This window comes from Bradysia coprophila, unplaced genomic scaffold (assembly GCF_014529535.1).
Source record: "Bradysia coprophila strain Holo2 unplaced genomic scaffold, BU_Bcop_v1 contig_24, whole genome shotgun sequence".
Classification (NCBI taxonomy): domain Eukaryota; kingdom Metazoa; phylum Arthropoda; class Insecta; order Diptera; family Sciaridae; genus Bradysia; species Bradysia coprophila.
Genome location: NW_023503501.1, coordinates 1,613,096 through 1,630,386, shown reverse-complemented (window position 1 = coordinate 1,630,386; position 17,291 = coordinate 1,613,096). Strand labels below are relative to the sequence as shown.

At 34.9% G+C, this 17,291-nt stretch overlaps 1 protein-coding gene across 2 annotated transcripts in view; it reads left to right on the top strand.

Moving 5' to 3' along the window:
• LOC119077788 overlaps positions 1-17,291 on the top strand; it is a 94,837-nt gene that overhangs the window by 44,656 nt on the left and 32,890 nt on the right. For both annotated transcript variants that reach the window (XM_037185095.1, XM_037185097.1), the window contains 3 exons: positions 13,308-13,757; positions 15,305-15,551; positions 15,777-15,891. In XM_037185095.1, the coding sequence (XP_037040990.1) occupies positions 13,535-13,757; positions 15,305-15,551; positions 15,777-15,891 (585 nt within the window). In that variant the 5' untranslated portion in view covers positions 13,308-13,534. The remainder of the gene's footprint in view (positions 1-13,307; positions 13,758-15,304; positions 15,552-15,776; positions 15,892-17,291) is intronic.

Genomic DNA, 17,291 nt, shown 5'->3' with positions numbered 1-17,291 from the left:
AATTATTTAATTGACATTCATCTTGTACGATGTTAATTCAGACACACAATTCAATTACGAATATATTATTAACTCGGGGAAAAGTAAAAGTTACAACTAATTGACTTCTCTGCAATTAAAGATTTCGATTCAGAACGATTTTGTGAATATGCATGCGTCGCAATATTTAATCATTTCGGTTCGTCATGAGATATGCTGAGCGTATTTGGCTTTCTTGAATTGGTTTTCGACAGAATTCAATTTATGCCAAACTGCTTAACTCACACATAAGTTATGCCCTTGACTGAATGTCAGGGTCTTACAAAAGAAAAATCACTTGAAATGTCAGTAACACAACGATTTTTTGAAATTGTTTTACATTGGAAAAAACGTTAAAACCACAAAAGATCCTTAACGCTTGCTATTACGATAGCTCGAGTAATTCTCAACTGATTTCAAAAAAATTTCTTTTATTGACGGAGGATGAAATTCTTAAAAAATAATATTTGAGGAGTGAGATGGTAGTATTCATACTGATAGTATCAGTCTGATACTGATGCTGTCTCGCGCGCATGAGTGTGGAATCGAGCTGTGTTTCAATATGGGTTGTATTTGTGGATTGAATAACGTTGAGAACAGAAAAAAAATTCTACATGTTGCAGGTAACATTGTCTCCAGGTAACTTAAAATAGCTGCCACAACTGTATATATCCAATCTCCATACGAAAAATACAGCTGTAGGATACAGTCTGTCGCAGATAACACAGCTTACCTGGAGACAAAATTACCTGCAACAGGTAAGATGTTCAACTCTTTTGTCCGTGTAATTTAGAAGAAAAATAGGGCACGAACACGAACCTCCAAATTCTGGAATCGATTTAGCCAAAAAAGCTTTTTAGCATAATCTAGGAACAATACGACAAGTGCCGGAGATCCGCGACACAGATCATTAATTTATCACCCAACTTAAAATAAAAATCGGTGAAGCTGAACGATCTGGAAGTATTTCCCGAAAGAAGGTTTTTTCTCTTCTCTCGATAACGTCAGTAAGTATTAACGATTGTGACGTTTGCGAGCAGAGCGAAGCGAGGTTTACGGTCCATTCCCAATAAAATATAATTTTTCCAAATTCATAAATTTATTGATTAAATTTTTAGTAAAGGCACCTGACCCACCCAAGATGTGGGGCCTAGCTCAATGTAAGCAATTTCTGGAAGACACTTCTTTGAAGCGGTACTTAGTCTGTACACTTCGTTTATCATTGTAAATTCACCGTATGCGTTTCGAAGAATGGAACACTTAACGATGCTCTCTGTATCAAATTACAGCCACATACAGTGAATGGTTGCCGGTGAATTAATCCTCTTTTCTACGAACGGAAGTTCTGATGTAAATCATTTGAAGTTAACGACTAGTCGATTCTTGTTTCTGATTTAGATGATAAAGCCAGTTGCAAACTTAGCTTTGAATATTGTAAGCTTCAATCAAAAAGGCAATCAATGAAAAGCTTCCTGTTTTTGTGTATACTTTGTTTATCGTTTAGGGAACGTCAGATTTTCTGAATAGAAACTTCAAACAAAAACACAAAAGGAAACGCAAACGGTAAAAGGGCAAGTTTGACAGATTCACTGAAAAATGATCAAATGCAGACGGCAAGGATTTTAATTAAACAAAATGCGAATATGTACCGCATGATATCAGCAGTCCGTTAATTGTTTTCTCAATCGGACTAATATATGCCGAGCGATAAACATTTGAAAATGTGACGTTTGCATTGATGATTTCAAAGTCTTATCGCTCGGACACTATTGGCCTGAATGAGAAACAATTAGTTTAGTGGACTCCCGAGATCATGGCACTACATAATGACATTTCGTTTAATTACAATCCCAAAAATTAATTATTTTTCAGTGAATCTGACACACTTATCCATTCCGTTTCAAACGGACCGTTTGCGTTTTTGTTTGGCTTTTCTGTTCAGAAAATCTGACGTTTCCTATTGTGAAAGTAGAAACAGTTGTTGACCATTAAATCTAATTTAAATAAATTTACCACCATCTATGCCGCTTGTGGTGACCCATGCGAATTTCCTCCTTTGTTTAATTTAGCCTAACATTCAATTCGCATTATCACTACGATCAAAAAGCCCCGGCTTTATTGTTATTAGTTTCATAGAACAATAACTGAATAAAGTTGAAATTACATTTTTTACGAACTAATTTCAAACTGTAAATATTAATCAAAATGATTATAATGCCTCATATAATGTGAGTGTGACCCATATTTCGGTAGAGCAACGATTAAATGCAATAAAATAGATTACCGATACGAAATGTGGTTGTTTTGCGGAATGAAAAGCTCGATTCGATTAGTTATTTAATTTCTTGATGTTATGTCGGCCATGAAATTCATGGTAAAATTGTTATGTCCGAGCTGTTTAATTAAATCCGATAATTTAATCAGTGGAAAAATGAATTTGTTTCGATGGCTTTGCATGGGTTTTTGGGCCGTAAAGTGTTTGATTACACAACATGATTCTTTTCTCCCAATCACACTTTAGTTGGAACAAAAACATAAAAATGTTGGTGTCCAGCAGTAAAGCTTTCGACCTTAGTGTGCTCAGTGGAAGTATAGTTATTTTCATCATAAGGAGAGAAACTACGAAATTACATTATACGTGTGAATTCGTATGCCGAGAGAATTATTTTGCATAGGTATGTATGTTTCGAGACGCAACATACATACGTATGCAAAAATAATTCTCGTGGGATACGAATTCACACATATACTGTGATTGAGTGTGCTCTCTCCATATGATGAACACAATTTTATACGCTTATGATACGAAAAACAGAAAAAAGCAAAAAGAGCAAAAGAAAGTGAGAGAGTTAGCTCCGCCTTCGTATACATCAATTCAAAACAGGTCGCATGCGAGTAAAACATCATCTATATCCCTAGACCTGTTTACAAGGTCTGATCAGAGAGAACTATGGTTTTTTATGCGAAACACTGAAAGCAGAAACTCTTCTAGAACGGGAAACGATGCTTTGAAGATTTTCGTCGGCTCAACTTGGTGGCTAGTACATTTTAGTCGGTAGTTGAGTACAATCGCCATACTGACTTTTCACTCATAAGTAGCGTAGAACGTGGAAATTATATGTATTTTCTCCATACAATGTTTATATGGAGGGTAGAGTAAGCTTATAACTTTCAAGTTTTACGTCAACTTATAACTATAAGGGAAAATCGCAATCTTACCATTAAGGAACGTCAGATTTTATGAAAACAAAAACCAAACGGAAAGGGAAAGTTTGACAGTTTGGCGGCACAGCATTACAGCAAAGTCAGTGTCAAATTTGTCAAAATAAGATTGTATTTTGACTTCGTCAAAAGGAAGTTTGTTTGCTGGAGAGGGTATTGGAAGTTTGTTTGCTGGAGAGAGTATTGGTAAATGCCATTCAGTCAGCTGGGCAAAAGCCTTTGTATTGATGATTGTGTTGTCTCAAAAAAAATCGGCTCCGATTTGATTCACACAAGATCACATATGCTCTACATATGAGTTAGAAACTCGGATTAAACAAAATATTTTGAATCAGGTCCAACAATAATACAACAGACAGAGGGTGGATCCATCAAATATTTCTATATAACAAACAAACACTCGAAAATTTCGAGCCGAAATACCTTGCAATTGGATTAAAGCACCGATTCGATACAGAAATAAATTGGTTTCACCGTGTACGAAACCTTTATCGATTAACGCTAGAATGACGACGATAATGAAGTATAAAATTCTATTCAGATGGACGCGTCCATGCCACCATGGTATGCACAAAAAATGTTGTTCTCATCCAATCAATAAAACGGAAAATATTTGGGAAAGAAGTTAATTATGTTCGTTCTTGGTAATAAATAATGTTTCCCCAATAAAATATATTCCGGAAACGAGATAAAAACAATTTCTACCGGTTATCTGGTTACCCACACATCTAACTCTTAACCAAGCTAACTCATGTTGCATATCATATTTTGCGACGAATAAAATGTAACTGTTCCGAACGAAATCATCCTAGGTACAGACACGGTATGTACTTAGCCCTGGGTGTAATTTAGTTTGTACAAAATAAAGATGATATATTTTCTTGGCTCGAAAACTTGTTTGGCTACAATTTGGCACCTAGCCCAGTACGTATTATATAGTGTCTCATTTCGGAATATTGAAAATTGTTTCAGAAAACAGAAAGATAACGAGGTTGCATAGTGTAATGCATCATGTCTATGATAAGGATGTTGTCGTTTGTGTAGGACATAGTGATATTGGAGGCTAAAGCTTTTTATTTTAATATTTTCTTTATCCTTGGTTTTTATGTCTTGCATCGTTGAATGTATTTACCTTGAGCATAGAGCATAGGAAATGAAATAGAATAAAATTCAAACGGAATTTTTTATTTCTGCCATTGCACTGCATGTATCCATCTGCTTTAAATTCCAAGAATTTTATTATTTCACTATTTCTGCATGGAATAAAGATACGTTTTACGGCTTGCAAATACTATGTATATGTTTCTGCACGGTGCGGTTGAATGAACTTTATTTAAGTATGTGAATGCCCTGTACAAAGTTCCCTGGATGCAAGGGAAGCTAGTGGCTGAAGTTCAGAAATTGCAATTTTCTGAAGGCAATCGTGCGAAATACATTTTCTAATTAGTCCTGCTACGAATTAGAAGAAAGGCATTTTTGAAAACGATCTGTACGAGCGCTCACTACTGTTATAAGATTACACCGGATTCCGCAGAACTTACTTTGTATGAAAATGTACATACGAAGATGGTTATCGTATTTCAACCGCTGTGAGTGCTCATTCAGATTGTTTTCGAAAATTCCTTTTTTTTGTGATTCGTAGCAGAATGTTCGTATAGTTCAAATGGTGCGGTTCCAAGGCCTCCAAATTGACTAATTATAACCAAAAAATATCGACAGTACATCTACATTAAACTCCATTCAACTGCAGCCTGTCTGACGATCTATCAATGTAATTATCATTTGGCACTGCTGAGATTCAATTTAAACTGGTTTCGTTAACTCTACGTGCACTAAACAAACTTTGACTACTAAATAAACAGTTTTAAACATTTTCACTGTTGGAAAAGTAAAGTTTGCAATTAAAATTTCTAATTCCCGAAACGTTTTCTTTTCCTTTATTGCGAGCTTAAACTGGCAATACTCAATAACAAATAAGAATATTGTTTAAGCCAAACTTATTATCGTTTTGTCGTGTGCATGTAACAACTGCACGATATTTTTGTAGCATTCGCAGACATCGTTTTCTTTCACAATTATTCCAAGTTTGTGCATAATTTTAATGTCGTCGAAGGAATAATAAATTGGAATCGACACTGGGTAATTGTGACCTCATTTATAGCCAGTGTTACAATGATTCGCTGTAGGCAAGAGCTGCTCGGTTGCATAATTCTATTACATTTCTCGAGGGAGAAACTACTCGCTCAACTACTGCCCCAACTACTTTAATTTGCGTCTATTGACGTACTATTTCCGTCTAAATAACCAATAACAAGTAGCACCTGTCTCAGTATTAATTCGGGTAGTTTCACTCGACATTTCTAGCACATTTCGTCGTCCCAGTCGTCATATTAGCATCTCTCTGATTTCGTCATAAGATTACCAATGGCAGCATTCAATTTTTTGTGAACCAACTTCACAGCTGTAACATTTTATGGATATTCACCAGAGTGAAGTTATTTCACCAGAAATTAGAGCGCAAAAAATAAAGTACTGAAAAAATCGTTGCGACATAGTCAGTCAATACGTGAGCTAGGCGTTTCCCGAGTTTTTCCGTTATAGCATTCGATTGCAATGAAAGTCTAGAACAGGTATGGTCGATCGGCGAATTCGTCTTAAACGCACTCATATTTTATGTCAAAATAATATGAAAATGAGCGCGTTTAAGTACGAAAATCAAATTTTTATGTCCTCCGGGCGGACAATAGACCAAACCTGTTTTACACTTTCGTTGTTCGATTGGGCTTGAAAAATCATGAAACATATGTCATTCAAAAATAGTCATTTTTCATACATTTTTTGCGCGCAGACCGGTTTTTTTTACCATAAGAACCCAGACTAACAGGCCAACAGAGGCTTAATGTGGTACACTACGATGCACGAACAGAATTAGAAAGGAAGTACAATTTTTGTTGGAAAAGAATTCTGAACAAGTGACTTTCCTTACGGATGTTATCATTGATATTGCTGTCATCGCGATATTTCTCAAAATGAGTGTTCTTGCCATATTCTTGACGCTACCAATAAATTTTGAATTCACGATGTGACTGATCATCTCATATTTGATTGGTTAGCTCAGACAGTTTCGCAACATTTTTTTTTTTGGTTTGTTTGATTTAGTTTGGCACCTACTTGATAATGTCTGTCACCCAACCAACCTTGTATTAAATATTCTTGGCCATATGACCTGATATGATAAACAAAGAAGAAGCTGTAGACAGCCACACCAAGAGCAATGAAAAGTGTATTATACTGCAACTATAAGGATCTTGGTCTTGAGCCAATACAGATCCGTTCAAAATGCAAAAGAAAATGTACCGGATACTGTTGTTGTGCCGAGTTTTCCAATTTTATGCCGAAGGAGAAAATTTTAATTTAATTGCCAACACTTTATCAAGGATCAACAGTTCACATATTTCGGTTTATTTGTGTGGTTCTTGTATCTCGTTGCAAAATACAAGCCTTTGTGACACACAATACAAAGTTTGTATTATAAAATGAGCCACAAATGTGGTTCGATTTTTGATGTATCATTTGCAGGCCTCCCACTCTTAAAAAATACTCCTATTTTAGTACAGTGAACGATATCTCAAATGTCTCACTGTCAATTTTTTCTGAGAATTTTCTTGTGTCATTGCAAATTCACAATGACATTATCTGAAAAAAATGACAGTGAGACATTTGAGATGTCAAATGGCAACCGGCTTATCTGAATGAAATTCTTGTGCGTGGTCGGTCAACTCGGACGAAACAATTTGTTATTCCTCGAGCCGAACATGTGGTGGGAAAGCAGACTTTGTTTGTACAAGGAATCAACGATTGGAATTCAATACCAGTGAGGACGAGAATGGCTAGTTCGTTGAGCCTGTTTCGGAAGGAATGTGTGGAATTTTTCAATGGTCAAAGAAGGCCAACGATATATGTGTGAGTGAGGACTTTTATCGGATTAGTCTATTTTTGTGAGTGAGAGAACTCCGTAAATCAGATAATGTTGAGATGAAAGTTATGATACGAGACTAGTTGTATCCGGTTTTGAGTTGCTTTGTTCATGACAGACAAACGTTATGTTTTAATACTTTGTTTGTATAAATTATTATTAAGTAGTGAGGGTGGTGCCAATTCTGCTATTGTTCTCTTATTTTTATTTTTATTCTTCTTCGTAAATTTTTCATGTGTTAATGTAGAGTGTAACGTCTTTTGTTTCCTTTTTTTCTTTTTCTTCTTCTGTTTTTATCTTACTGTTGTGGGCCAACGAAATTATGCGCAAATTTTTGTATAAGGGTTACCCTTGCATAATGGGAAAATAAAATGATGAATGAATGAATGAGATGTCGTTCATTGTAGTTTTAGGATATTTTAGGCCTAGGTTTTGGGAAGAATATATTTTTTAACAACCTGTTATGTTTCCTCGCACAAACAGCTCGATGTGTTATCTTCTGGATAAAACTCATATTTTTCCTTGTACAATGGCTATTGCTGGGAAGTCTCTAGTTCTTGTAACATCCTTTGATTTCCTTCGTATTATCTTGTTCGTGCATAAAAATTAAACTCACCTTTTAACATACTATTAGACTAAGTATTTAGGGATGGTCCGTTTTAAAGGATCGGAAATGGATCTATCCAGAACCAATTTTGGACATTTGCTTCCTCGTACACCAAATTTACATTTTCGCGACATTTTTGAAATTTTCTGAGTGTTTTTTCGGATGTGTGGGAGGCCTGCTTTTGACTTTCTATAATTAGCCTAACCCAACGCAGCCGTTATGTTGTAGATTGACAACATTAATTTCCCAGTAAATTTCGTTGAGAATGGGTAATTACACTACTCAAGCTACTTTTGTTACCTATCGTTCTGTTTATGATTTGTGTTTAACGAGTAAGCAACATCATTGCATGACTACATGAGATGGTAAAACAAACACGAATGTATTACAGACGGTATAAAGCGAAACGTTGTTTTCCGAAAAACAGTACAACGTTCGTTGATGTTGATTTTAGTTTTTGTACTCTGTGAGGCATGACAGACTTACTCGGTTGTAAAGCACAAAATTTCAGATTACCTTGCATCAAACCGGATTTTGTGAAAATCTCATATAAATACATCCCCGTAATTAATGTTCTTCCACCTAATACCTCCATTCTCCAACCATATATATCTATACAGTTTCACGTGTAACCCAACCGTATAATGACACTCATATAGTGGTATTATTGACATTCCAAAAACTATTCACCGGAAATACCAATGTAGGCCATTATGTGGGCTGTCTAACCAAACAAAAGGCTATATAAAAGTCCTGTTATCAGTCGTAACCGAAACCGGATAAAAAAGAATTCGAATGTAAGCACCTTTTTTATAGCATTTTTTTGGGGAGGCCTTTTTTCCTTTTTTTTATCGTTTAAGGAAATATTGTTCCGATGAATATTTGGTTTTTTCTTTTCTATTAATCATGAACTTATTTTGTATATTTATATATCCAAATTTATCCGATAATCCATGCGTTCGAATTGTACATTCGATAACTCAATTTTTGGATGGGGTGTGTGCGCCGCAGGGACTATTTATTGGGAAAACATTTTCCTAATTTTTCAGAAGTTTCCCACAATTTCCTATATTTTTTTCAAAAAAGTCTGGAAATTTTAAGAAAATATGGTAGCATATGTGTGTGTGCCTCTGACTATTGAGAAAAATATGTTCCTAAGTTTTCCGAATCTTTCTACGATTTCCCACGTTTTCCCAAAAAAAAAATGTTTTTGGTACATTTTTGGGGACATTTTGGAAAAAATCTGGAAATTTTAAGAAAATATAGTAGGATGAATGTGTGTGAAAAAAACGTTTTGGGACATTTTTGATGACATTTTGGAAAAATTCTGGAAATTTTAAGAAAATAAGTAACATTGGTGTGTGTGCTTCCGGCACTATTTTTGAGAAAAACATTTTCCTAACTTTTCCGAATTTTTCTACAATTTACCACGCTTAAAAAAAATAGACATTTTTAAGGACATTTTGGACAAATTCTGGAAATTTTAAGAAAATATTGTAGCATGGGTGTGTGTGCCTCGAACTATTGAGAAAAAAACGTTCCTAACAAGGTTCCTAATAAGTTTTCCGAATCTTAAAATCTTAAAAAATCTGGAAATTTTAAGAAAATATGGTGTGTTTGCCTCTTAGACTATTTTTGAGAAAGACAAGTTCCTAATTTTTCCGAATTTTCCTATATTTCGAAAAAAAGGTTTTGGGACATTTTTGATGACATTTTGGAAAAATTCTGGAAATTTTAAGAAAATAAGTAACATTGGTGTGTGTGCCTTCGACACTATTTTTGAGAAAAACATTTTCCGAATTTTTCTACAATTTACCACGTTTTCAAAAAAATAGACATTTTTAAGGACATTTTGGAAAAATTCTGTAAATTTTAAGAAAATATGGTAGCATGGGTGTGTGTGCCTCTGACTATTGAGAAAAATATGTTCCTAAGTTTTCCGAATCTTCCTACAATTTCCCAAGTTTTCCCAGAAAAAGGTTTTGGTACATTTTTGAGGAAATTTTGGAAAAAATCGGGAAATTTGTTAAACATATGATAACACACTTTTCCCTAAAAATAGTCCCTGGTGTACCTCCTCACATGGAAATTAATAACATTGACGTTCACAATGACATTAAAGTTGATATTACTCGATTAATCATTTTCTCACATCTTAAGCTGTCTGCGGAAAATGCGATATTTCCCACACATATTAATAAATATTTCATTGCGTTGAGCACGAGTTCCCCAGCAAAAATTTCCTATGAATTTTTCCATGGAAAAACTTGGTGAGAAAATGTTTTTGAAATCAAGTTACAATGATATGGCAGTCGAAATCACAGTACTTAATGTAGTGTGGTTTAAGTCATTTACTCGCACATTGAATGGGGGTGGTGGTGTTCGTTCACTCGTTTAGAACGAGAGTATTTTTATGTGCGGAAGAAAAGAAATAAAAGGAGTGTTCGTATTATGAAATATATGAGCAGAATTGTAAATTTAAAAAAGAAGAAAATTATTACCTACACTTAATGTTAACGTTGGCGTAAATGATAAGGCAGGATTTTTGCTGAAAATTTAAGCATGAACTTGTGGGGTGACAGCCATACAAAAGGGGAAAAAAATCTCTAATGTTATGGATCATGAAAATTCCTTTGAAGCGGCTTTATATTCCGACTTTTATGTTTTGTTTTTATGGATCTAAACGAAACGAAATTCCTTCCGACATAGTAAATTCGAAACTTGATGAATAATGTATGAAGCCACTCTCGTTTTTAATGAATTTATTTGGTGATAATAACGAAATGTGAAAATAAAATTTGATATCCTTGTTGCAGGAAGCTGTCGTCGGGAAGAAATTTGTGTGTTCTATCAGCTTTGCCGATTGCAGGCTCATTCACACATCAGTGTATTGAATATTTCTGCGAAATAAGTGATTATAGGCTAGCAAAGCAGGGCTTGTTTTTGGGAAGTTTAATTTTGAATATTCTGAAAAATTCCGAAAACAAAATTCCAGTTTGAGCCGTTGTCGCAAGCAATTAATTCATCTTTCGAATAAAAATAAGATTTAAAATGTAGAAATGCAAATTGCATGACGGCAAGATGGCCAGTTCGGACCTCACTATTTCTTCGTGTTTATTTCCGTAGTTTTTTACTACCGGCAGAGTTTCCCAAATGATGATTTACCCAATGAGTTCCTCACCCTTATAAAAACTTCCAGATAAATTCTTCCCACTGGCAAGGACGCAGATAGAGGCATCCCTACAAGTTCTTCCCATCCATAAAGACTTCCCAATAAGTTGTTCTCTCTGATTATTTGGTAATAACGATTCATTTTCTTCTGTTCACATGAAAATATGCTTTTCGGTTGCTCTCTAATCTGTTGAAAATACTAACATCGAAAGTGCCAGAAGCAGACAAAAAGCCTTATCTTGGTCTTAACTCTTAAGTCTTAACCAATGTCAACATAACGATTGAAGAAGTAAAAGCTGCTGTATCTGAAATGAAAAACAAAAAATCTTCTGGCGAAGACGGTCTACCAATCAAGACGATTGACCTGGGTGAAAACACTCTACATTAGTACAATAACGAAATTATTCAATCTATATCTCCAATGGGAACAAACACCAGAAGGATGGCAAAATGCAATCGTTCCACGAATTACCATTTGCAAGTTATGAGATTGGCATTGTTCGTTTTCGAAAAAGCGTTCGACTAAGTATGGAAACATGGTCAATATTGGATTCGTTGGACGAATGTAGAGTAGACTCAAGGTACTCCAACACAATTCCATATGTTTAAAAAAATGCTTCGTCGTGCATAAAGCTTCATAAAAACACGACGAAATTTACGATCGGTACAGGTGTACGACAGGATGATACCATCTCACCGAAGTTATTCGCATCAACTCTGGAAAGTGTTTTCAAGAAACTGGACCGGAGTAAAATGCTAATCAACATAAATGGAGAGTACCTGAACCATCTCCGATTATCAGATGACATCGTTCTTATAGCAGTCAATCGTGACCATGCTCAAGACATGTTACAACAATTGAATGATGAGGCAAACAAAGTCGGCCTCAAGATGAATTTCTCAACGCTAAATTGTGGTCTACATTTGCGCGCAAATTTTTGTTATTCTGAAGATAAATTTGGACTCGCATCCTTTTTCGAAAAAGTACGAACATGGTTTATTGTTAAAATTAGCTTTCAATAAAAAATTAAAATATTTGTGACGATCAGCCGTCATTTCGGCCTCCAATTATGACTTTCGTGATATGGACTAGTTTTTGTGCAGTTTAAGCTTACGTCGCGTCGTAAACTTTAAGAGTTTTGTGAAGTTTATAGTCATTTTGCAACTTAATTTTTTTAAGACTTGAATCATAGAGATTCGGTTTCTTACACTAGTTCTGTCAGTTTTTTTTGTGTACAAATGTGAGAAAATTCAGGAGGTCTTTTGAGTACTAACGCGTTTTAAATTTCAAAGTCATTTTTGAGTTCATTACAATATAAAGAAACCTCAAAGAATGATTGACATTGTTTCGATTTAAGGCAACCAAAATTGTTCACATGATTAATGTCTTTAAACTGACGACGGTTTGGATGTGACATTCGATTTAAAATTTTAATTAAAAAGCGGTTTTTCGTTGATTACGTATTTCATGAAGGTTAGCCGGCGAAGTGGGAAGCATGCATCATTAATGTATAAATTGAGCGAAAGCAGACTCAATTTCTTATAATTTATTTTGAAAATAAAATCACTCGATAAGCATTGAATTTATACTGAGGGAGATGCGGGAAAACAGGAAATGTAGGAAAATATGCAGCTTTGCTTGCTTTCTCATCAATAGCTACTGTTATATATGAAGAAACTAGATTTTCTTGAAAATTAAATATTTTGTTTCGTCTCGTCAATACTTTTTATTTGACATATCGCACAATAAGTCGTATAAACGTTTTATCTTAATTGTTGTTGTCCCATTTTCTCGAAAGAGTTCGCTTTTTATTTTTAAAACGTTTCCTAAATATGCGGAACTGGTGGAAAAGCCTAACTCCAAAACAGCGACAGAAGTTTGGAGTCAAGTTTCCGGGACAGTGTTTTTGTTTTTTTTTGCCTGTTTTTTATATGAAATGAAATGTATTGACGAGATAAATTCGAATATCTACATTTTAGTCGATCAGTAGTTATAGACGAGAAGGCAAGCAAAACTACATAGTTTCGTACCTTTCCAAATTTCCCGCATCTCATTGTATACACAAAGACGATGACACTTCGTGTATGCATCACATGAATATTTAACATGAACTCATAATACAGAAAACTTATGACGTTCATACAACTCACACACTGTATGCTATTTCACACGCTGCATTCGATAACCAAACATTGTAAATCTTTCTATCCAAATTTCCATTCGCATTTAAATTGAGACAATATCAGTCACAAAAACAATGCAAACCGAAAAGAAAATTTATAATAGAATTTTCCGTTCTCTTTTCCTTTCAGACTGCTGTTTTTAACCAAGCAACATAAATCATTTGCAACTAGACGCTTTACAACAACAACAACAAAGGCGAGAGAAAAAAGTTAACTCATTTACTGTGTGCATGAGTCAACCACAATACGAAAACTACCGCAAATAAAACAAAAAAAATAGAAAGTGAAAACATGTCAAATAAGCCAGAGAAATGTGCCACAATAATTGACAAGCATAAATAATAATACCCTGGAAAATGCGAAAAATTTATTTGTTTCACATTGTGCATTTATTATTACATAGTTGTCGTATTATAATGGGAAATCAAGCACAAAACAATCGAAACGATAACAATGGAATTGAACGGATTGCAGACAAATTGCAAGAAACTGCAATGATTGTTTCTGGTAATTCGATTAAAACGAATGATGATGGAAATGTTGGCACCGAAATACAAAGCTATGTTGATGGTACAGTGGGTATGTTTCATCATTTTATAAATAATTGATTGATCGTTTGCTGGTATATCTGTCCTAATTCAGTTTTCGTTGCACTTTTGCGGAAGTTTTTCTATTAAAAATTTACGGAGAGTTCCGAGAGAACTTTTCTGTATGTGTTATGAACATGATTTCAGCACTTCCTTCAACTCGTTTCTTCTGATCGTTCAACTGAAACATTTTGATTAAATGTTGTACATTCAGATAATCTTAGGTCATTAAGCTAACGGAGCTAAACGAAGTGCAAACGTTTAAGGACATTATATGATGTCCTAGTGCACACAATTTAATTTGATTGACTGAGGGTCATTCTCTATCAAATTAATTACGACAGAGAGCTTCTTTTTTGATGATTTCTCTTCAATTTTTTTAAACATAATTCGTGTAGAGGCTGTGCGGAGAGAGATAATTAGATTTTTCCGCAATATCGTCAATAGAGTGTTAAAAGAAAATGTCAATGAGAGTGTTCCCCGTCGAGCTCAGTTAAATTAATTGGTTTGTTACTTGTTAACTGGACTTTTACATACAAATTCTGACATATAGAGACCAGTTGATTAATTTTCCTTTTTCTCTCTTTTTCCGCTCATTTAACACTTAAATCGAGAAAGAGACCAGTTTTGTGAGTTGAGACTACTTTTGGTCAGATTCGGCTGTCAAATATAACAAAACAAAATTGAAATTGACAATGGAATGTTTACAACAAGAAGTTTGACAGCTACACCTCCAGGAAGTTTTAACTGGTCGGTTTTACTACTACACTCATGCTTTTATTTCGCTCTTTAAACAGATTATAGAGGAGCTTCTAAGTGTTCATCCATTAAGGACGACAATTTTTTACAGTGCTGCCAGCATCATTGAATCACCTTGACAAAAATGCGTTTTTATGAGTGAAATGTGTGTTCAACGAGTTCTTCCCCCAAATATTTCCCCCTAATTGAAAAACAAATTTGACTTACGAAAACGCATATTTGTCGAGTTACTACTAAGGATTTAATTATGCTGACAGCACTGACAAAAGTGGATGAACCCTACTCGTCATTTATGGATGAACCCTACTACGGAAATTTCATCAAATAGAAACTGGTTCGATTTTGCAATATATTCCATTTCTCCATTCTTGCGGAGCGAATAACGTTATTTTCCATTCTCGCTTCATTTACTGTTTTCCTATTGAGATAACCCAAATGCATCTCATTTTACACGAATAAATGCAACGACACTGTTATCTGAACGGATCCTTCAATTTAAATTCAAATTTATTATCGCAAAATCCACCGTTATAAAATTGATATGATTGAACGGAGTGTATTATGGCGGAACGTTTACGTTTTTCCTGTATCTGCATTAGCAAACAGACATTAAATTTGTTGTTAGCATAAATCGGAATTACAATTTTTCACGCGATGATCTTGCTCCGGATTCTGCTACATTTTTATTTCATTTAGTTGACTTGTACTCAGAGAGGGAGAGAGGGATAGAAACACTTTAAACAATTACCAAATGGTTCAGATCGAATATTTTAATTACAGAAAGTGTTACCGACTACACACTGCCACGTCCGACATCTACATTCTCAACGTACTTAAACACTCTTACAGTAGATAGTACAGCATTAATTAACGTAACAACTGTGGCACCAAATAAAGTAGTAACCAAACAGCCACAGAATTCACCGAAAAAACACTTACCGAAAATTCAACGTACTGATGCACCAATGTTGAACTACATTTTCGATTCAATATCATCGGCAAACAAACATCATCACCACGACCACAGGTAACTATCGAAGATGGAACCATTTTTATGGGATGTGCTTGAAAGTGTATCTGTATTATCCGTATGGTGTACCATCTCATTTATTTGATGGTACAGCTGAATACGTATCACCAATTTTCACTTCGATGCATTCGGCACTATAAATAGCATGTTTAAATGAACAATACAAAATGGAAAACGGTATCTTCCCCCCCCATCTTTTTTATATATAAATTCTTGTTCTAGATATGGACCACATTTTGAAGATATTTCCAGTGCAGGAAATGTAACAAACATTACAGTGCAAGTTGGTAGTGCTGTTTATCTTAATTGCCGAATCAGTTTATTGCAAGATAAGACGGTACGTATATTTTACACTTTCAGACTTTAAATGGAGTAAATGGAAATGGTTTAAATGTAGTGTATGGAAGCTTATCATTGAGGATGTGTGTAAGACGAATATAATGTGATCCATTAGATGGATATGACTAACAAAAAAATGCTGAATGCTTGTATTGTCTGTAGTCGAGGTGAGTGGTGCTATTGTGTGACTTCTAATGACAATAGTAAGACGTAAAACGTTTTAACGGGAAAATGACGGGCAATTATTGTGCTACCACGTTTGCTATGTGGTTTAATTAGGCTCGTTACAGGAAAAGTAACAAGCTATATGCCGTTGGGAACTAGTTCGTATACGTACGTATGTCTAAACGTGTTTGTACGTATCATTACAACGCTGACCCTGAAAGTTAAAACAACTAAAAATCAGGAATATTTTTGCAGACATTAGTCGTAGGCTCGGTCATAGGCAAAAATTAAGCGAGGAAGAAGTAGAACCTTACGTAGAACTTTCATTGTAAAAGTGAAACTCTTCGAACAATCGACTAGTCATCCCATTCGGAATTTCGAAAAGCATTGTACCGATGGAATCCTCGCTTCATTGCGAGTTCACCTCTCTCTGAAGTGTCGTGTTTTAACGCTGGTTTTAAACGCTACTGTCGGATAATAAGTTCGTTTAAATATTAGGGGAAATAATTAGGCCAATCACACAAGACAACAAATATGTCGAAACGTTTGGTTGTACTAGTATAGCTCCAGTGGCTAAATTAATAAAAATTCTTCTATGTCCAGTGGACATTGTCCACTGATTCCTAAGCACTTCCATGTACACTGATACCTAAGCACAATGTCATACTATAGTGAAGAACCACACTCCCTAGTTACTGGAGGAAGTTTTGTTGTTAAACAATCATAAAATTTGATCTTCTGACTGATGGTCATACCTCGTTCAACTCATAAGGAAGCAAATATTCCATCGGTACCCTGCTTATTCACAATGATACAGATCATATGCAAATCACATCAATCTGCTATTGTGTGACTACTAGTGTGACCGATGCTACGATGATAAAAGAGGCTCTTTTAAAGAGCTCATAATACAATGTTAGTAAAATGTATGGCAACCCCTTTCTCACACAGAAATTCGAATGTCTACTCTAATGATTTCGTTTAATATCTATTCAAAGTTTCATTTCATTTATGATTCACTAGACTTGTACATGCAAAAAGGTATGACCTACTTCATAAAGGTTGATTATTTCTTTACCACTGTCGCTATGGCCTGATGAGATGTGGTTTTATTTTTCAAAAGCATTATTAAATGCAAGGCACCGTAACATGCTTATCACACTATTTCACAGTCTAAAACAGTGGCAGAAACATTTTCCATTATCCAAAGTTGTTATGTGATGAGCGGCCTAT